This window comes from Myxine glutinosa, chromosome 1, assembly GCF_964187855.1.
Source record: "Myxine glutinosa chromosome 1, kmMyxGlut1.1, whole genome shotgun sequence".
NCBI classification, from domain to species: domain Eukaryota; kingdom Metazoa; phylum Chordata; class Myxini; order Myxiniformes; family Myxinidae; genus Myxine; species Myxine glutinosa.
The window spans coordinates 173,837,977-173,860,079 of record NC_136261.1 but is presented as its reverse complement, the minus strand read 5'-3'; the positions used below and the strand labels follow the sequence as shown (position 1 = coordinate 173,860,079).

The window sequence follows — 22,103 nt, the reverse complement described above, 5'->3', positions numbered from 1 at the left end:
TGCCCGGGCGCTCTGGACGAGCACTGGAAAGGCGATAGCGGGCATGCCCAAACGCTCTGGGCGAGCCCTGGAAAGGCGATAGCGGGCATGCCCGGACGCTCTGGGCGAGCCCTGGAAAGGCGATAGCGGGCATGCCCGGACGCTCTGGGCGAGCCCTGGAAAGGCGAGAGCGGGCATGCCCGGGAAAGACGAGACCGGGCGTGCCCGGGAGGTTCGGGCGTGCCCAGGAACAGTGAGTCCGGGCATGCCCGGGAGAGGCGCGTCTGGCCGTGTTCTGGCCGGTGCAAGGCGATTGTGTGCATCCAGCGGTAACCGCTACACACCCGAGCAACGAGAGCATATAGTCCATGCGCTCGGACGGGCGCGTGTCGCCGAGCTCGGGCAGGTCAAGCAGGCGCCGTGCGCGTGCTGCCGGTGAGAGGGCGAAAGCGTCGAGGAGGAGTGTCTTCAGCGCGTCGTATTTGTCAGCAGCCGGCGGGTGCTGGAGGAGGCTCAAGGCGCGGGCCGCGGTGGCGGAACCGAGTGCCGCCACAACATGGTGGAAGCGGGTGTCGTCCGCGGTGATGCCTCGCAGGGCGAACTGAGAGTCCGCCTGAGCGAACCAAACAGCCGCGTGAGCCTCCCAGAAGGTAGGCAGTTTAAGCGTCACTGCCGTATCCATGTCGGTAGGTCACCAATGAAGGAGCTGGGCTCCAACGCGAGTTGAAAGAATTGACGCGACCAAAGATGGAAATTCGTCCGAGTAGGTTTAATAAATGTATCACACTCGGGTACTCTGAAAAGCCCGTTTATCGGGCAGCAATATATATACACATTTATGTCGGGAAGTTTGCCCGGCAAAAGCTATACCGGGCATGCCCGGGCATCAAGGGCGAGCCTTGGAAAGGCGAGTCTGGACCTGCCCGGGCGTGTTTGGCTGCGGCCTGGCAAGTCGAGGCTGGGCGTGCCCGGGCGCTCTGGACGAGCACTGGAAAGACGATAGCGGGCATGCCCGGACGCTCTGGGCGAGCCCTGGAAAGGCGATAGCGGGCATGCCCGGACGCTCTGGGCGAGCCCTGGAAAGGCGATAGCGGGCATGCCCGGACGCTCTGGGCGAGCCCTGGAAAGGCGAGAGCGGGCATGCCCGGGAAAGACGAGACCGGGCGTGCCCGGGAGGTTCGGGCGTGCCCAGGAACAGTGAGTCCGGGCATGCCCGGGAGAGGCGCGTCTGGCCGTGTTCTGGCCGGTGCAAGGCGATTGTGTGCATCCAGCGGTAACCGCTACACAGCTAAAACAACACCGGATTGGCTTCAGAAAAAGAACATGAAAGTCCTTGAGTGGTCCAGCCAAGGCCCAGACTTGAATCCCATTGAGAATGTTTGGAAAGACTTGAAGATTGCTGTGCACCAACTCTCCCCATCAAACTTGACAAAGGTTGAGCAAATTTGCAAGGAAGAATGTGAGAAACTTCCCAAATCCAGATGTGCAAAGCTGATACAGAAATACCCAAGAAGACTCAAAGCTGTAATTTCTGTCAAAGGCGCTTCTACGAAGTGTTGACTCAGGGAGTTGAATACTTATGTAAATTGGATATTTATGTATTTCCTTTTTAATTATTTCATAAGAGATTCTAAAAAATGAAGACTGATAGTCTAACAATGGCATAGCCAGGCTTGTTTGATACTTTAGTTGAAGGGGATAGTATGACCTGGGTGGGATACCAGTTAGCAAATAATGTAAGTATTAAAAATGTTTGACTTCAGGCATGGACAGCCAGTTTGTGAATGACTTGGGTAAAAAAACAGTGAATGGCAAATGATGAACCAATAAATTCCACATTCCTGTGCCACCTTCAGTCAAACATCAGCACGTTCTCTATATTTTCATTCCCAACAGCATCATTCATCATTCCAATCACAAATTAATACTATCATATTAATATATCAAAATACAATGTTAGATCACAGTTATATAGAGATATCAAACCAGCGAACCGTCGTCATTTGTTTACTTCCAGATTTGGGAGCAAGGTCCATGTCGATCGCATTTCAAAATCATATTTGTATTGAGGAATTTCTGAAACCTCCTACTTACTTTACGACACCATTTTGACCCCAAAATGTTCCACCGAAGGTTATTATATTTCCTCTTAGTAAATGCGCCCCCCTGTCGTGTGACCAGAAACTCAGCTCTGATTAGTTACGTTTGTGGGGACATATAGACAGACAAATGCTGTTCTAGACGGCATTGTCCTATGGGCTACGCCCTAAAAATTCCACTGACATTATTGGGTACTCGCCGAAACCCGTGGAACATCCACGGAAGGGAGGATGTGGTGTATGGATAGAGTGTACCATTATGGATGGCATAGGGGATTTGCTTGTCTGAGTAAGAGTTAGGAAGAAAGATGAGAATGAAGAGTGCGTATATGAACAACGTATTTATTGCAATCTACTTAAATGACAACGCTACGATATACTTTTGAAAAATGAATGGATTCGTAATAGGAATCGGCATAGCACCACTTTGGGATTGTCCACTCAGTGGACGGCTTGCTTTCGCCTTCGACAGTCCAATCAGCGGACGGCTTACTTCGCCGTCGCCCAGCAGACGCCAATACGATGGCGTCGTATCGGCAGTTAATCGGATGCTTTTGGCCCCCAACGTCGGCTAATTCAGATTTTTCGAGTATAACTGTACGTGATAAACAAATAGTGCGGTTCGTAGATCGTAAATCCATTAGTGCCGTGGGCATCGGGTCACTGGGTGTGGCGTAAAAGGGATAACAAAGTCGAGTCCTTACGCTATTATTATATAGATTATGTGTAGACCAATGACCAAAATAATCTCAATTTAATCCATTTTTAATTCAGGCTGTAACACAACAAAATGTGAAAAAGTCAAGGGGTGTGAATACTTTCTGAAGGCACTGTATCAGGCATTCAGACAATGCCAATGTCAGATTCCAGTACCAGGCCTTTGTCATGGCTGGCTCTTCATTACCTTCAGACATGAATTATTTAAGGAATGAAATTCAGAGCATCTGTAAGGTTTACACCATATTTTCAGGGTAGAAGTGGATACTTTTCCCCCTGAAAGTCCAGGCCTAGACTTTTCTATTTGTTAGGACATTGGATTGCATAAACGTAAAAAATTGCAAATTGTGATATTTCTAATAAATTGTATAATTGTTCATTTAAAACACACCACAGCAAGTTTCCACAATGTTGTGGATGCATTCCTAGAAAGTGCAACATTAAGCAAAACAAGGTTAAGCAAACGAGATATTCCCTGACATAGTGTTATAATGGGGGGATGCGGTCCTAGGGCACATTTTCGGTCGCACTATCCTAACTTTAACCTCACTTAACTCCATATTAGAGACAAATATCAAACAAATCAATGAGGAACACAAATTATACACACAAATGGACAATTGAATGAACAGTTACAGGGGTGCTCACCAAAATGTAGGGCTGAGATTGCTTGGCGGGACGGAGAAGTGCAGGTGCGGAGGGTACAGGGAGGGAGATTTGGCTTTCGTGTCTTGGACGGACTGCTCGAATAATTTGTGTGCTAGGAAGGCAAATGGGCTTTTGGGCGAGTCGCATGGCGAATCTGGCCCTGAACAGACTTTCGGGTGAGTCTAGCGGCGAATCTGGAATCAAGAAATCTCTAATTGAGCTATCGAATGGCTGTGCGGCCAATCCAGAGTGGAGAAGTTGTCATCGGGGTGTCGAGTGATTGTGCGATGAGGGGTTTGTTCAGTTACCCAGCAGCTTGTTCGCACTTGCCAAGCCAGCCGTTTCGTATTAATGGTTTCTTTCTTATCAAATGGAATGCTTGCTGTTGGGGTTAGAAACTCTACAAGAAACTTGGTAACTGAACACACCCCAGAGCACAAGGGATTAATACGAATACTCGTACTGTATTGGTATGAAGACAAATATTTGTATTGAGAAAACCAAGAACGCTAATTGCAGTTGCAAAGCTAGCTGGACAAACATCGAGTGCTTGTATCATCAGGTCAGATCAAAATGTATCAGGTGTCAATGTTTATTAAGAAATAGTGAACTGTGACAAAATGTAATGTGCTATGAACCAGTAGTGATAATGATTCTGTAGCTTGTTTTAAATACTGCACCTATCTTTACATGATAACAAACATGTTGAAAAACTACTTACATTCCTCATTTATGGGAAAGGTCATGCCACAAAGTAATTCAAATAATATGCACAAAACAGCTCATTGATATTCATGACCCTGGAAGTACCATAGCTATCAAAGGGTGAGTGTCAGGGAGGAATCAACACCTCTGTTGTTCTGAATGACAGTTTTGCCAGTTACCGTAGTTGACTTTGTTTCATCTTACACTCCAAATATACTTATCTATGACAGAAGGAATGGATTAGCCAATTCTACTTGTACTCCACATTGACTTAATAAAAATACAATATACACTTCAATGAAATAACTTTTCTTGGAAAATTGGTTTTAAGGAGTTTGTTTTGCTAAGTTTATTTGGACTTCCAAATTCAAAATTATTTAAAGACCACCAATTACAAAATTGTTCTTCCAAAATTATTTAAAGAACAAAATTCAGAGCATCTTTAAGTTATATATACACTTCAATTAAATTGCTTGAAATATTATAGAACAACGATGTTAGTAATCATGATATATTATTGAAATTGGAAACTTTGCAGTTTCCAACTGAACCCAAAATTTTGAAAATGGATATCTATGAATTTGTGATGAGTAATTTATGTACTACAAAATAATTAGGAATAACAATACATTTCAAAAATTATGTTCTAAAAATACTTGGACAAGAAGGATCTTTTTGAGAAATAAAAAATTAACTCAAGATCAATTATTTTACATTATCAAAAATGTACACTCACCAAATGAAATAGAAACTTCAGTTTTTGATATGTAAATGAGTTTTAACAAGTCCTAGTTTATGTTATAAACTAAATCATAATCTTGCAATAATTAAAAAAGTTGATAAGCTGTTCTTCAAATCATATAATAAAGTGAAAGTTAGGTAAATGTTACATTGTACTTTTAGCCAATTTAAGCATGAACAAGCGTTACGCCTGGGTCCCCCGTCGGTGAAGTGATGTGAGTTGACAAAGTGGAAGATGCAAGGCGGCCATCTTGGATTTTGACGTGGCGACCCAATTTTCAATAACGTTCTTCCTTATGTGCAGATACACCCACAGACCAGATTAGAAGTTAGTAGTTCGTTTATTTTTCAAGATATTTCGCTCACAAGGTTCAGACATATATATGGTGGCGGTCATCTTGGATTTTGACGTGGCGACCCAATTTTCAATAGCGTTCTTCCTTATGCATCGATACACCCACACACCGGATTAGAAGTTAGTAGTTCATTTATTTTTCAAGATATTCCGCTCACAAGGTTCAGCCATTTACTTTTCAAGATATCGCCCTCACAAGGTTTAGATATGGTGACAGCCATCTTGGATTTTGACGTGGCGACCTAATTTTCAATAGGGTTCTTCCATATGCCTGGTTGCACCCACACACCAAATTATAATTCGGTCCTTCGCTTACTTTTATAAAGATATTGCAGTGCACGTACGCACGTACGCACGCATGCACACACGGACGCACACACGGACGGAGGGTAAAACCATAGTCCCCCTTTCGCTCCGCGGTGCGACGGGGGACAAAACAAAAACAAGAAGAAAAAAAAAGACACCAACCTTGCTTAGTATACAGAACAAAATGTGCTATCTTAGCATTGTGACAGCAGAAAGTAAGACGTCTCAACATTCCTATGATTAAATTTCTACAGTTACCAAGATGCAAAGTTTCAATGGACTTTTTCACATTTGAGAAGCAAATATAATTTTTTTATTTATTAGGAAAATAGAGCTGTTGCGAATAAATGGAAATAAAATCTAACTGTGAATGCCAACAATCGCTGTGCAGTTTTCTAAAGTGTACACATAAATAAGATAGAAGCAATACTTTATTGCATGTATTTTTGGGGTCAGGAGACTTGAGGGTGGTTAAGACCAAATATGGTCTAATTTATTTATTCTGATGAATACTTCTCAGAGTACATTAAGAGTTGGCCAAAAACACAAGTTTTTGAATAATCTATTTCAAGTACAATGGTGTAAACCTACCCTGAGAGCAAGGTGTGTTCAAAGTATATAATTCTATAATTATTTTGTTTATATTTCTATGCATACAAGTCCTATGAGTTGTAGTACATGTATGTGAAGGGCCATTTTGGATAACTTAATCTGGTTGATATACTTAATTGTAAGTACAGAGAGTCCTCAACTTACGAACAAGTTATGTTCTGAACAATCGTTTTTAAGTCAGATGTTCGTAGGTCGGAACTAAATTTCCCATAGATTTTTTGTTATAAATGGTAGTTTGGTTCTACAACCAAGACAAGAAAGCCAATTTTGCACATAATTGAACACGTAATGAAGCTGACATGTACATTTGCAATAAATGGTAGTAAATAATACCCTTTCAAGACACCAGAATTGTAATAAATACAAATAAAACGTACTGTAAGATAAAGTACAGTAAAATTATCGTCTTGTCCTTGATAATTGTTCCGATCGTCAAACAATTATAGGCTAAGGAATGACCAATTTGGGAGGGAGTTTCACCTTCATCAAAATGTTTTACAATGTTTTTCTCCAATGTCAGAGTTCTGCATATATTCATTGCAGGAATATCATTGCAATGTTTATCAGCCATGATTAGCATTCTTCTTCTTCCCCTCCATGATTAGGGTTCCATGTCACTAAAATGGTAAAATATTTGGTACTATGAATGAAAAATGTGCGTATAGAAAATAACTGCGAACATTACAGTACTGTACAGTATAATGGATCCTGTAGACCATGCGATGCTCATACTGTTTACATTTCAAGGAAGAAAAATTCATGCTCCGCCAAACCAACAAGTCCCAAGTTGCTCTGCCCATGATCGGTTCGTAAGAACGAGTGAACATTCATAACGTTCACATAAGCACAGGCGAATGACATAAAAAACATCTTATGCCAGTTGGTTCATAAGTAGGGGAGAGTGGGGTAAGTTGAGCCTAAGGGTAAGTTGAGCCACCCCATGCTTCTTAGAAAGTGAAATATTTGAAGGTGTGAGAGCGCCATCTATACTTTCATAGCAACAGTCTTTCTTCCTGAGTACACATGCAGAGGAATATGAAGCAGGGGTAAGTAAGATCTAATGAAATTTGTATTTTTTTCGGAATTTCCCAAACTTTGAGTTGTGGTGTTTTGAGGGTGATAACAATATAATTAATGGAAGCTTAATGAATAATTGTTTATAATAATAATAATAATTCATTTATTTTGTATAGCGCTTTTCCTGAAGCCCAAAGGCGCTTTGACAGAGTGCAAAACATAATGCATCAGAAAACATGGAAACAACAATTGCAAAAAGACAAGAATCAATAGGGAAATATTTAAAGCAAAAGGAGGGAGAAGGAGAAGTGATAGTCAGGGGTTAAATGCTGTGGGTTGAATGTTGAATGCAGTGCTGAACAGGTGGGTCTTGAGTGATGTTTTGAATGTGGTGAGTGAGGAGGAGTCTCTGATGGTGTGAGGTAGTGAGTTCCAGAGGGTGGGAGCAGCGATGGAGAAGGCCCTGTTCCCCCAGGATCTGAATTTGGTCCGGATGGGGGGGGGGGGGGTCAGGAGGTTGGTACCAGCAGAGCAGAGGTTGCGGGTGGGAGTGTGTCTGGAGAGGAGGTCAGCCAGGTAGGATGGGGCCAGGTTATGGAGGGCTTTGTAGGTCAAGAGGAGGATTTTGTACTGGATTCTCTGGGAGATGGGGAGCCAGTGAAGCTTGTAAAGGACGGGGGTGATGTGGTCACGGGTCCGGGAATGGGTGAGTAGACGGGCAGCGGAGTTCTGAATGTATTGGAGTTTATTGGTGATTGTTGAGGGTGAACCATAGAGGAGGCTATTGCAGTAGTCCAGACGGGAGGTGATGAAGGCGTGGATGAGGGTTTCTGCAGCCGTGGAGGAGAGGGATGAGCGGAGACGGGCGATGGTTTATGTAGTAATGTGAACATGAATGGTGTAGATTATTTACCTGAGAGTATGAATTGCAAATTGAATCAATACGTGAAATGAGCATGTTTATATTCAAAGTGGCGCCCGTGGGGTAAGATGATCAATTGGGTCGGGTCAAGTTGAGCCATGGCTCATCTTACCCCATGAACATGTGTGCAAGATAAAGTTACTGCTTTATACGCAAGTTGGAGTTGAAAACTGTAGTTCTTGTAACACTGATACTTGTGTATAGATCTAAATCCTATTCCTAAGAATGATTTATGTAAATATTTTTGCATTAATCACAGGTAAATGGAAAAATGCCTTGGGACTATAAAAGGAAGACAGCACGTGGTTGTTCTTCATAATTATTTGAAATACAAACCAGTTCATCAGCATATCTGACTGATAAATCTTGACGATTGCATATGTATGAACATTCAGCCAAAGTTTACTGATAATTCATGTGTCTTACTAATAATCAGAACACAATACATGTATAATTATTTCAGTTCAAACTGTTAAATTTCATTAGATCAATTACATCATGTTACTTTGTAATAGACACGAGGTGCTTCTTACATGTGCGTAAATTTCACACAAGGGAAAGGAGCATTTATCAAGTTTCAGTTATTGAACTGAAAAATCTGATCTGAAAAACGTGAACATTTACAGGAAACTACTTTGTCTTGTTTTGCATTGTTAAAGCTATAAGCAACAGCTTTTGCGTGATTGTTAAAAAAATGTGTATTCATTAATACTTCATGCATTCCCAGTTTCAATGGGTTTTCTCAGTGTTTTATCAATATAATAAGCTTTTCCAGTGGATCTGGACTTAAACTTTTTGTCTCAAACTTGTTTTATTGCTGTTCTGTCCTGTATTGAGCCGGTGAATTTGATGGGACACAAAATGTTTCATGCTGTTTTTTTCTTGTGGCTCAACTTACCCACTGGCTCAAGTTACCCCGAACCCATGATCAACTTGCCCCATCATTGGGGCAAAATGAGCCATTAGACAACTTTTTTTTGAAGGCCTCTGCTAATTAATTGCATGAAAATGAAATGGTAACATGTATATGAGGGGAGAAGCAAGTATTTACACCATCATAATCACTATGGCTCTGATGCACAGCACTTTATATTTGATGTCCAGAAGGGCATTACTGAAAAATGGCTCATCTTACCCCACTCTCCCCTACTGGTGTTCATAAGTCGGGGACTCCCTGTGTTGCAAGAAAGGGATGTTGTGATGGGATATGGCTGATGGTTAACTTATGAGTATAACATGTGACAATGCATATGAAGCACACGCCACTCCTGAGTGGTCAGAGGGCCAGGTGGTCAAGAACCCCTGTGGACTAATAATTGAAAAATAGAAAAGTATAAAGATTGCCACCTCCACAGTGTACTTAGTAAAATGACGATGAATGTTTGCATTTACCTGAACTTAAGTATTCTTGTTATATAATATTAAATAGCTGTTTATATTGTATTCGTTTAGAATAACGAGATGTAATAATTGTAACGAGATGGAAGGGAAGTGGTGTGAGAATGGTGAAGGGTAGGCAGGGACAGAAATACAAGTTTGTGTGGCAATGGTGCCCAGAAGGCATGAATGGTGTTGGTGTAATGTTTTCTGAGGAGTTTGTAGACAGTGTGGTGAGTGTGACTAGTGAGTGAGTGAAAGGTTGATGATGGTGAAAATGATGATTGGAAAGCTCTTGGTGAACGTCATCTCGGGATATGCTCCGCAGGTTGGTCGGAGCGATGAAGAGAAGGACAAGTTCTGGTGTGCAATAGAGAAGCTGATGGAAAACGTGAAAGATAGGGAAGTCGTTGTGGTAGGAAGAGACCTAAATGGACATGTGGAAAGGAGTATGAACGGTTTTGAGGGAGTTCATGGGGGTTACGGATATGGTGTGAGAAATGGAGAAGGTGAAAGGATTTTGGAATTTGCTGATGGAGCTGATTTGTTGATTTGTAATACTCAGTTCCAGAAAGAGGATAATAAGCTTGTTACATACACGTCAGGTGGGTCGACGACAACCGTTGACTACCTGCTGGTGCGTAGGCGAGATAGGGGGCACCTCCGGAACACAAAGGTGATCCCGGGGGAGGAGGCTGTTTCACAGCACCACTTCGTTGTCTGTGACATAAGGGTGAAAGGTGCAAGAAGAGCTCGGCGGGTGAAGTACCAACCGAGAATGAAGGTGTGGAGGTTGAAAGAAGTGACAGTGAGCGAGGCATTAAAAGAGAGGCTGAGTAGGGTAGAGGATGATGTGGTTGAGCTTGAAAGTGGTTGGATGTCAATGAAAGATAGTCTGTTGGGAGCCGTTGGTGAGGTATGTGGATGGACAAAAGGACCACCGAGGCACTCGGAAACATGGTGGTGGGATGATGAAGTTGGAAAGAAGATTGACAAGAAGAGGAAGAGGTTCAAGGAGTGGCAGAAGGCGAAGGGTATGGGGGCAGAAAAGGCAGAGCATGAAAGTTATAAGGCAGCCAAGAAGGCTGCAAATAAAGTGGTAGCAAAGGCGCAGGAGGCATGGAGGAAACTGTTCGTTGAACACTTGGATTTGGAAGAGGGTCAGAGTGGTATTCAGGATTGCAAAGCAGATAGCGAAAGAGAGGTGTGATGTGATGTGGGTGCGTTGCTTGAAGGATGAAGTGGGACAAATCGTTGTGGACCCAGAAGGAATTAAAGGAAGATGGAAGAGATATATGGAAATACTGATGAATGCAGAGAATGAATGGGATGGCAACATAGAGAGTAACCCAGTTTTAGGACCGGCAGAGAAGATAACCGAGAAGGAAGTTGAGGAAGCGATAAAAGCAATGAAGAGTAGAAAAGCGGGTGGGCCGACGGGAGTTGTGGGAGATATGTTGAAGGCAGCAGGAAGTTGGGGTGTGAAGAGAATGGCAGAGATCTGCAATCTGGTGGTGAAAGAAGGCCGCATTCCAGTGGATTGGGAACTGAGTACCCTCGTCCTCTATACAAGGGAAAAGGTGACCCTCTGGACTGTGGCTTGTATCGAGCGATAAAGTTATTGGGGCATGGAATGAAGGTATTGGAAAGGGTGTTGGAGAGGAGGATAAGGAAGAAAGTGAAGATCGACGAAATGCAGTTTGGATTTATGCCAGGAAGAGGAACGACAGATGCGCTTTTCATTGTGAGGCAGTTGCAGGAGAAGTGCATGGATAAGAGGAAGAAGTTGTTTTTTGGGTTTGTTGATCTGGAGAAAGCATTCGATAGAGTTCCACGTGAATTAGTGACATGGGCATTGAGGAAGTTAGGAGTGGAGGAATGGTTGATCAGAGTAGTGATGGCAATGTACAAAAGAGCGCGCACAGCTGTAACGATGAAGGACGGGAACAGTGGTGAGTTTGAGGTGAAGGTGGGAGTGCATCAGGGGTCGGTACTAAGTCCACTACTATTTGTAGCTGTGAGGGATGTGCTGGCTCGGAACGTAAAGGAGGGTTTACCGTGGGAGTTGTTGTATGCAGATGATCTGGTGTTGATTGCAGAAAGTATGGATGGACTGAAGGAGAAGATGAACAAGTGGAAGGAATCTATGGAGACCAAAGGTCTGAAGGTGCATATCGGAAAAACGAAGGTGATGGCAAGTGGTAAAGCATGTGGTGAGGTGGAAATAACTGGGAACTGGCCGTGTGCTGTGTGCAGGAAGGGTGTCGGAGTGAATTCCATTCAATGTACAATGTGTGTTGAGTGGGTTCATCAAAAATGGTAGTGGTTTGAGAGGGTCATTAACCAGTGTGGCAGCTATATTCAAGTGTAAGGTGTGCACAGAGGGAGCTGCAGATGGAAGAAATGTTGAGTTGGATCTTGGAGACGGCGTGAAGCTGGAAGGTGCGAAAACATTTTGCTACCTCGGAGACATGCTGAATGGAGAAGGTGGATCAGACTCGGCAACGGTTGCTAGAGTGAGATGTGCATGGAAGAAGTTTCGGGAACTGAGTGGCGTGCTGATGAGGAGGGGAGTGTCGTTGAGGCTGAAGGGAAAGGTGTATGCTGCATGTGTGAGAAGTGTTATGATTTATGGGAGCGAGACATGGGTAATGAACGGAGAGCAGCGACGAAGGCTGGAAAGGGTGAAAATGCGAATGATTCGGTGGATGTGTGGAGTATCGTTGAGAGAGAGGAAGACAAATGATGAATTGCGAAAGATGATGGGAATAGAGCCTGTGATTGATGCTGTGAAGAGAAACAGTTTGAGATGGTTTGGTCATGTGTTGAGGAAGGATGAAAGTGACTGGTTGAGAAGAGTGATGGAAATGAATGTAGAAGGAAGTAGAGGACGGGGAAGACCGAGAAAGCCTTGGCTAAAGATGGTCGAAGAAGAAATGCGGGCAAGTGGGTTAACAAGGAGAGATGCAGAAAATAGGGCAAAATGGAGAAGATTGTCATGGGGACCACAAGGCTAACCCCCACTCTTACAGGGAAAATGGCCTTAAAATGCCTGTTGTTGTTTTGTTGTATTGTATTCGTTTATAATGCAGGGTTTGATGCAATTATGGTTGTGATTTCAGGCTCACCATCATTTTTATGGATGGTTAACAGATACTAATATTGTAATTTTTGGTAATTTCTGGTTGTTTTTAGTCTTTTATAATGGTAGATGATGCTCAGGAAGTGTGATATTAAACTATGCAGACTAAATGAAAATACTCATTTTCATGGAGTGGTCATAGCTCCCCCTTCCCTTCTTTCCAAATGCATGCTCCAGTTAAAATTTGATGACTGCAAATATTATTTTTGTACAAGATATCATACTTCTAAATTTAGTGCAAAAGATAAAAATAATAAATATGTTGCAAATATATTTGTGAAAGTTAAAATTATTTACCTTTTTCTGGATGGTGGGTGAGTCAAGAGTCTGAGTAGCATGCAATGAGTCAGGATAGGACCCAGCCTTATAAAGGGCTTGTGCATGGTACAACCGGTATTCAGAGACTTCAGGATGAATCTGAGCCAGCTGGTTGTAGTACTCGGCCGCTGCTTCGTAATCCTGCTTCTGGTAGTGGCAGTATGCGAGCAGTGATAGGCCTGCTCGGGACTAAGTGAAAAATTTAAAGAAGTGGGTAACAAAGGGGACACCAAACACTGAGTAATTTGAACAAATTAGCGAATATATTACTGGTAGGCGACATAATTTTTTTTGAAAGAAATTAAGTTTGACAACTTGTGAATGTTTCACGCTTGAGCCGTTTGCTTTATATAGAACATTCAATTTTATTTACATGTTGTTTTGCTGTTTACAAATTAATGATTCCAAATATTGTTACTTATGCACTAGATTACTCGACACACTAAGACAAACTGTCTGCATGGTGTCTCACATTGATCAAAAAACAAAAACAAACATGTCGCAGGTTCAATGGATCAAGTTCATTGCAAAGCTAAATGCAGGTTCAGCGGTGGGTGAATAAAGCCTCAACTGAGTTTGATTATGTTTACCTTCTCGTACCCTTTCATTTTGCCAGTACATATCCTTTACCAGTCTAAGGAATGGATTTTACGAAGGATGAATGCCTGGGATAGCTGCATTGCATCACACGATTATGAATGGATGGAGTGATAGCTCATTAATTTCAGACCGTTATTCATGATGCAACTGAGTAGTGCTCTTTGCAATGGGCTGGTGCCCAGCATTACAGCTGTCTCTCCTAGATGCTGTAGAATCTAAAGCTCTCAATAATATTGGAATATCCTCTTATGAGGCCGAAGCACAGTCTGTTGCTGTCACATCACAGGCAAGTCAGCAGCCTCTATTTTTCCTGCATATCGTCTTGTTTAGTTCCCACTAACCCTCCCAAACAACTCTAGGATGTACATATTCTTCCAGATACACCCTGCAAGTCAAAGGTGTAAAATACAGGTTGACTGCACACCTCCATTCATTTGTTTCTTGCTTTTCCTGTATTTAGCACCACATTCCACAGGCTGTGCTACTATACTCATTAAGCAGACAGTGCACACCCATCTCATTTCATCCCCATCCTTACCCACAAATCTTTGTTTCCCTCATTAATCATTCCTAACCCAACTCTCTTCCTTGCAGGTCGCAATCATTCCTCCCAACATTTCTCCATCCTTCCGTGTTCGTTCTTTCCCTAGCTTGTGTCTAAGAGTTGCCCCATTGCCCTACTGTCAGTTTATAGCCTCTGTAAAACTTGCTCTTTCAAGAGCCTTGATATTGGAGAAACAAAATCCAGGGTCAATCTTAAAAATTGGCATTATTTGTCCCACTTTCTCTCTGTTGACCCTTTATGTTCTGTTGTTCTGTTCCTTCCTGAGTCTTGACTCATTTTTCTCTTTGCAAGAGAGGTTCATAGAAGAGCAAGGTTAAATTGACAGTGATGTAGCAGGGCAACAATTGGGCACTAACGGCAAGGCAATAACAAATAGGAAAGGAAGAAAGAGAGAGAGAGAGAGAGAGAGAGAGAGAGAGAGAGAGAGAGAGAGAGAGAGAGACAGAGAGAGATAACAGTGACATCAGTGAGGAAAAGAGTTGGATTAGGAGGGGTTAATGAGGGTATTGCAAATCATGGGTCAAGATGTGGTATGACACGTGGTGGCGGTGCATTGCCGGTTTGAAACCCTGGAGAAAAGGGTGGGAAAGAACGGCATCTGGAAGGCTGGTCCAGATGGGAGAAGCAAGGAACAAATGTGCTGGGGTGTGCGGTCAGCCTGGATTTTGGAAGTCTAACCAGAAGGGGTAACTGGAAAAAAGCATACATCCTAGAGTTGCTGGGGAAAGTCTGATGACTGAGAGCAGAGAGAACAATATTGGAAATTAGGTGGTAAAAACAGACAGACCACCAACCTTCTTGCAATGTGAAAGCAACAGACGTTGTAATTTATACACAACTAGTGCATTACCCATAGGGTGATTGCGTCACTTCCCTCCCCACTACAGTGATACACACAAACACACACATAAACACACACACACACACACACACACACACACACACACAATTACATTTTCACGGTGAGTAAACTTACACATGCAATTCTAACAACCCCTCAACAAAATAGCCTCCCCCTCCAAACTCTGACCCATCTTTTCTCTCCCCTCCCCTCCCCCCCCCCCCCCCCCCCCCCACTCCCTCAATCCAAAGTCCTCACCCTTTCCCCCTCCCTCCCCATCTCCACTCCAACTCCCTTCCCCTACCAAAGCCTCAACCTTCCCCTTCCAAAGCTGTTTCATCTTTATTCTCACCCTCCCCTCACCTCATAGAAGCAAATATTTTAGAGTATAGATAAATGACAGTTAACATTCCTTTCAGTGAGAAGAAGTGTAATAATGTGCACTGTATCTTCTCGGGGATTATAACCCAGATTTTTAAGTTCAAAGCCCAAGTGAACAATTGACTTACCAAGGGAGAATTCTTGAGTTCCTTGTTCAGAATCTGAATTGCATCGGCATATGATGCATCCTTGATCTAAATCCAGTGGAAAGGACACAAGGCAGAAATAAAAAAGTAAGGTTTATTGGCTGAGGTGCACAAACACTATGAATGAATGAATGAATGAATGATCGTTTTAAGGCCATTTTCCCCACTAGAGCGGGGGTTAGCTTTGCGGGTCCCATGACAATCATGGTTCCCTGTTTGAGGCAATGTTTTTATGGCCGGATGCCCTTCCTGACGCCAACCCTTGGTCACACTCTTACGATGCGCAGGGATACGGTGTACCTATTCTAAATCGGGGTACACACCGGGATCATTCATCCCAGCAAGCTGGTACTCAATTTGCTGACCTTGGAAGGATGACAGGCTGAGTCAACCCCCCTGGCGTTAATTCGACAATAGACCGGGATTCGAACTCAGGATCCTAGGATCCCAAGCCGGCACCCTAACCGCTAAGCCAACACCAGGCTATGCACAAACATAGGGTGCACAATAGATAGTGCACAAACACTATCTATTGCAATATTAATTTTGCAATAATAAGTATTTTCATTTTTTTCACATAATGGGCCTGAGAATCAATGGGTTTTTTTCACTTGCAGGCTCTGCTTGCAAAATTACTAGACCAAACATAGAAAAATGGAACAATCAGGGAATAATCACAATGGAAAAACACAGCATTTCATTGAAATTAAATGTACTAATAGATACATTGAGAGAGACGAAGACTGAATTTTTTCTTTACAATTTAAACAAATGCCAATTTGATTAGGTACCGTAAAATGGGGGGAATAGGGACAGTTAGGTGAATCGGGACACAAACTGAAAAAAAGTTCGGAAACTTTTTTCGCTGAAAATTGATAACCATACTGATTTGTTGATATTTGGGTTGAAAGTGTTCTCTTGTTTTTTTTTAAAACAACCTATAGTCCCTATTAACCCCTTATATGGGTTAAATAGGAATAAATAGGATTTTTATGGCTGTCCCTATTCACCCCGTTTTACGGGTGAATAGGAACAGTCACTAATACAAAAAATAATAATCAAGAAACAATCCTGAGTTTCCAACTTATTGCTAAATTGATAGCTCAGATGGATGCACATAATATGCACCCATAATATAAACCACGGTGCCAATGAAAAAAAAATGGGATAAAAAGTTTCTCCAAACTGTCCCTATTTCTTGATTATTTTTTTTTGTATTAAAAAAAATGGTAGGATGAATTTTAGATATTTATGACCCACATCTTATCTATAGTAGCAGGTTACTGACAACACAGTTCATGCAATCTCATTTTACAACTAGAACGGCACTCAACAGAGAGCATTCATCCGCCAGGCTGAACAGTTTACGTTTTGTATCCCACTGATTGCTCAGATCTGGATCCGGCATGAACCAAAATCTAATCGGCTTGTTCTTTTTACTTAACCAACTCATCCACCAAGGTTTTTCGTAAGTCATCCACAACTTTTTGAGATATCGTGCTATATATATCGTTTTTGTTTTTTTTCTCTCAATGATGAAGAATAACTCAAGAAATTCTCACCGGTCGGGAAGAGGGTCAGCTCTGGTGCTGCATCAAGAAAAACTGGCTTCAAACGATCTATGGAGACACTCTCCCAACTACCATTAATGTCAAGTATGAAGGTCTTCTTGGAGTGTTGTACAATCTTGGAAGGTCAGTCGTATGGTTGCTGCAAGGGTCTCCAGATAGCGTCATGCTGCACGAATACATGGTGGCACATACAAACTGCTGAGGAATAAAAACCGGACGTGCTGAAGGCATACGTGTTGGTGTCGCCCAGAGGCCCTGCATGGCCGTATGAAGATGGTTGGTATCGTTGCTGGCATCGGGAAAGGTTTCATCAGATGCTGAGAAGAATTATCTTGATAGACGAAGCCTTGCACCGTAGACTAGCTCTGCAGTGGAGTATCCATGGTCATCTTTCAGAGCAGCTCGCGTACCAAGCAAGACCATAGGTACGATGTCCGTCCAGTGCGTAGAGTTGTCATGTCCTTTCAAGGAAGAATTGAATTGACTGTGGAAACTCTACAGCATGCCATTCGTTGCTAGATGTTAAGCGGTAGTTCACACACAGTCAGTGCTCAGGAGTTGAGTCAGCTCATGAAATAGAGCCAATTCAAACTGGCTACCATGATCCATAGTGATAGTTGATGGAAGACCAAAACTTGTGATCTAGGTGTGGACAAAAGCCCTGGCGATGGTAGGTGTGGTGATGTCAGCTATCGGTGTAGCCTCCGGCCAATGAGTGAAACGGTCAGTGCAGGTCAGCACATAGTGGTGCCAGTTTGATGGCGGTAGGGGATCGACAATATCCAAATGGACCCTGTCAGAATGCCTATCCTGTGTTGGCAAACTCCCCAGTGGTGCGACAGTATGACGTTGAACGGCATTGGCATTGAAGGCATTGCTTGACGCAATGGCGTACATCTTTGTTGATGCATGGCCAAACATAGTGCGTGGTGATGAGCTGCTGGGTTGCTCGAATGTCTGGGAATGTGCGAGTGAGTGAAGAATGTCGAAGACAGGACGATGAAATGCCGCAGGTATGAAAGGGCGGGATTGTCCTGTCGATGTATCACATACGAGGGTAGTATCCTTCCCTGGGATTGATACTTATCGAAATGTAAGTGAAACTGCTGCAGACTGCAAATGGTGGAGCTTTGTGCGTGTCCTCCCGTTGTGTTTCTGCCAGTGCATTAAAATTGAAGGCCAGTGCGCTGGTTGAAGACAATGCCAATACCTCGATGCGTGACAGAGAATCGGCTGCAGAGTTCGTGATTCGTTTGATGTGCTGGATGTTGGTGGTGAATTGCAAGATGTAACTGAGTTGGCATAGTTTGTGAGGAGAGTGAGTCTCCGAATGGGTGGACAGAGTGAAAGTTCAAGGTTTGTGGTCAGTTAGGACAGAAAATTGCCTGGCCTCTAAAAAGTGGCGGAAATGCTTGATGGTGAGGTATACAGCGAGCAATTTGCGGTTGAAGGTACTGTACTTGCACTCTGGTAGTTTCAGCGTTTTCGAGAAAGGCCAATGGATGCCAGTCAGCATCAATGAACTGGTGAAGGGCTGCGCCCACTGCAACCTCAAACGCGTCTACTATCAGGCATGTTGGCACCTTTGGCAGTGGATGAATCAGGAGTGAGGCAATGGCCAACACGTATTTGATGGTGTGGAAGGCTGTTATGGTTGGCTCCACCCATTGGAGCACTTCTGAGTGCTTACCAGCTGTGAGTAATTCGTTCAGAGGCTGCATTGTTGTGGCTGCGTTTGGAATAATTTGGAGGTAAAAGTTGATGAGGCCCAAAAACTCGGGAAACGGAAAATCGGGAAATCCCGAATAATCTGCACCTTCTCGAGTGGATGGATGCCTGAGCGGCTAACGCAATGGTCGAGGAAATTCAACTCTGGCACCCCGAATACGCACATTGTAGGATTGATGAGGATGCCAAAGTCCTGCAAACGGGTGAAAAGGAAACGTAGGTGTTCCTGACGTTTTTCTGCTGTTGCACTGGCGGTTAGAATATCACCTATATACACACAGCAGAAGTGTAATCCCTGGAGCACCTGATCAATAAAATGTTGAAACTTTGTGCGGCATTGCGCAGGCCAAACTGCATCCGAGGGAATTCAAACAGACTGAAAGCCGTGGTTACTGCTGTCTACTGGATGCCATCTGGCTCCATGGCAATCTGATGGTATGCACAAACGAGGACGACCTTGGAGAGGATTGTAGCGCCATGGAATGTAGCGGTAAAATCCAAAATGTGTGGAATGGGGTAACTGTCTGGAACAGTCACATTGTTTAAAGACCAGTAATCCCCACAAAGACGCCAAACTCCGGGTGTCTTTTTGGGTACCATGCGTCGCAGTGAAGACCAACTGCTGGATGATGCTCCCCCTTTGTAACATGTAGTCAAACTTCTGGCGGGCGATACATAATATATCGGGTGCTAGTCGGCGAGCACGCGCAAAAACAGGGGGTCCTGTGGTCTCAATGTGATGTGTGATGGGCTGTATTATCGCTGATGGCCACATTATGGACGGGAAGTCATAAAGTTGTTTTTTAAAAGGGCACATGGGTGTGGATGGAAGACACGTGATGTTCAGTGACACCACGGTGGATGCTGTACCGAGAAAACTATGCTGTGTTGAGGCATCAAATAGACGGTGACGTTTGACGTCAAAGAGGAGATTGAAATGACGCGAAAAATCCGCATCGAGGATTTAGTATTGTGGCGGACACGAAAGCTTACTGGCGTGATGGCATCATTCCACGCACCAAGTGGGCGGCGGCCACGCCCGAGGGGTAGGCGTGGCCTCGGGAGATACACCGGGCGTGCAGCCCGGAGCACTCCAGTGCTACAGTAGGGCTCTTTCAATAAAGACTCTTTTGACTCACCGCGCTGTCCGCTTCCTCCTTGGCAAGCAAGTAGCGCGCGTAGCACCGCGCTTCATTGGTGACCCCGACGTGATCTGAACATGCAACCTTCTGATCTTCTGAGCAGGCATCCCTGCACCCCGGACGCCGCCGGTCACCAGAGGGCGCTTCGGCCGGGTCATCCGTTTGCCCCGCAAACTGGCCCTCCAGGTGCGTGGGAATTCAGGGGGGGGGGGGGGGGCGCGTGTGGCAGAAACGAAAGCTCACTGGCGTGATGGCATCATTCCGCGCACCAAGTGGGCGGCGGCCACGCCCGAGGGGTAGGCGTGGCCTCGGGAGATACACCGGGCGCGCAGCCCGGAGCGCTCCAGTGCTACAGTAGGGCTCTTTCAATAAAGACTCTTTTGACTTACCGCGTTGCCCGCTTCCTCCTTGGCAAGCAGGTAGCGCGCGTAGCACCGCGCTTCAGTATCATGTGTCGGCAATATTAAACACCCACGGGAATGAGTGACATAAATCCAAATCAAGCTGCAGGAGACTTTCTTCCAAAGTAGAAATACCAGTGTTGTTGTTAGTGGCATCTAATGAATATGCCTGTCAATTTTTCCGATCAGTAGCAGACGGTGGCACAATGCTCACCTTTGCCCCTGTATCCACAAGGAAATTAAACCGACTATTACAATCCACGAGGAAAAGTAGGCGACTGACGTATGGCCCAGGTGAACTCGTCACCATTAGTTGTGGGCCTCGTCGTTTCCCTGTAGCTGGTACGAGCACGGTGCTCTGCACTGGCAAGCCCTTGGGAAAAAGAGCTCTTGCAAACAAAGCTATGAGAATGAAGTTTCAGAATATGGTTCATGAATAATGATCCTTTACCAAAAAGAGGTGGAAATTTGAGTTCTGGGAGAACTTCCATCCACCTCTTAAAACCCGCATATGGAGATATCAACCAATGAGCATTAGCAAAGAAGGTCACAGGTACCATCACCTATGTGTAGTGTTCACGAAAGGTGAAGGTGAACAGTAGCTTGGGGTATGGCATTTCTCACTACTCCCACCAGAAACACCTGAAGATGCGCCCGACTAGCAGGCATAGCATGGGGCTCCAGGACGAGCTTTTTAATGTCCGCCATTTGATTGTAGCTGTGCGACGTGGTGTGGTTGAGGTGTCACACAAGCAACGGTCGGTTTAACGGTGTCCATGAGATGATCATCCAGATCTGCAGTGGTGGGTAGTGCCAGCTCTGTGGTAGCTGCAATGATCACGCGGATGTCGGGTGGAGAACATTGCAAGAACAACTCACGAAGGAGCGACTGGTCTCAGGTGGTGTGGCGGTCACCCGAGAAGCTGCTGCATATGACGTAGGGGTTGCGTGGGTCTTCGATCTCCTAAATCCTCGATTGTAAGGAGTTGTTTGCAAGTGGCAGTGGTCGCTCAAAAAGTTGTGGATGACTAATGACAAAACTTGGTGGATGAGTTGGTTTGGTGACAACAAGAACAAGCTGATTAGACTTTGGTTCACGTCCGAATCCAGACCCAGCCAATCAGTGGAATACAAAACGTGGACCGTTCAGCCTGATGGAGGTTTGCGCTCTACCGAGTGCTGTTCATATAAATATGATCATGATTCATGCTAAAGCAATATATGATTACTGTGAGAAGTATTGGGTAGACCAGAGGGGCAAGAATAGATCATGTATGGGGTGGTGCAGCACGACCAGCGACCTCTGGCTCGACACGAGCCGCCTCACCAGTCTGTAGATCGTGGATGTTAATTCTCCGTCCTTGGGCTGCAACGCGGACATGTTGATGTTTCTCCTTTGAATTGGAACCTAAAACAAGAGGAGCACACACACACTCGCCTCAGTTACCTCACTTTCTCCGCATATTACATTATAAATGTGTTTTCGTTCTTTCTCTTCGCTCCAAAAATCATTTTAGTATCCTGTACGTGTTGTTGAAAATTACTGAGTAAAAGTTGACTTACACTCGTTCATAACACGCGATTCTCAGGTTTATCCAAAGGTATTAATTAATTACTTCTCACATTCGGTGGTCGTGCGTCTCCTAGCAACGGACATCTCGACTCCTACAACCCCGGACATTAATATTTGGTAGCGGTAGTTGCATAAATATCGTGATGCAATGTCAAATAAGTGTTCAATACTCAATTCAATAAATTATGGTCTGCGATGATATAAAACTTTCAGGCAG

At 44.1% G+C, this 22,103-nt stretch overlaps 1 protein-coding gene across 2 annotated transcripts in view; it reads right to left on the bottom strand.

The window, feature by feature from the left end:
* The window catches only part of LOC137431328 (intraflagellar transport protein 70A), a 199,593-nt gene extending 177,492 nt beyond the window's left edge, over positions 1–22,101 (bottom strand). The window contains exons 1-4 of one of the 2 annotated variants that reach the window (XM_068122551.2): positions 21,877–22,101; positions 21,641–21,721; positions 15,454–15,519; positions 12,918–13,127 (exon numbers count right to left, since the gene is read on the bottom strand). In XM_068122551.2, coding sequence (XP_067978652.2) covers positions 12,918–13,127; positions 15,454–15,519; positions 21,641–21,694 — 330 coding nt within the window. In that variant the 5' untranslated portion in view covers positions 21,695–21,721; positions 21,877–22,101. The remainder of the gene's footprint in view (positions 1–12,917; positions 13,128–15,453; positions 15,520–21,640; positions 21,722–21,876) is intronic. The other variant, XM_068122559.2, reaches the window with a different exon arrangement.
* Positions 22,102–22,103: the final 2 nt, after the last annotated feature.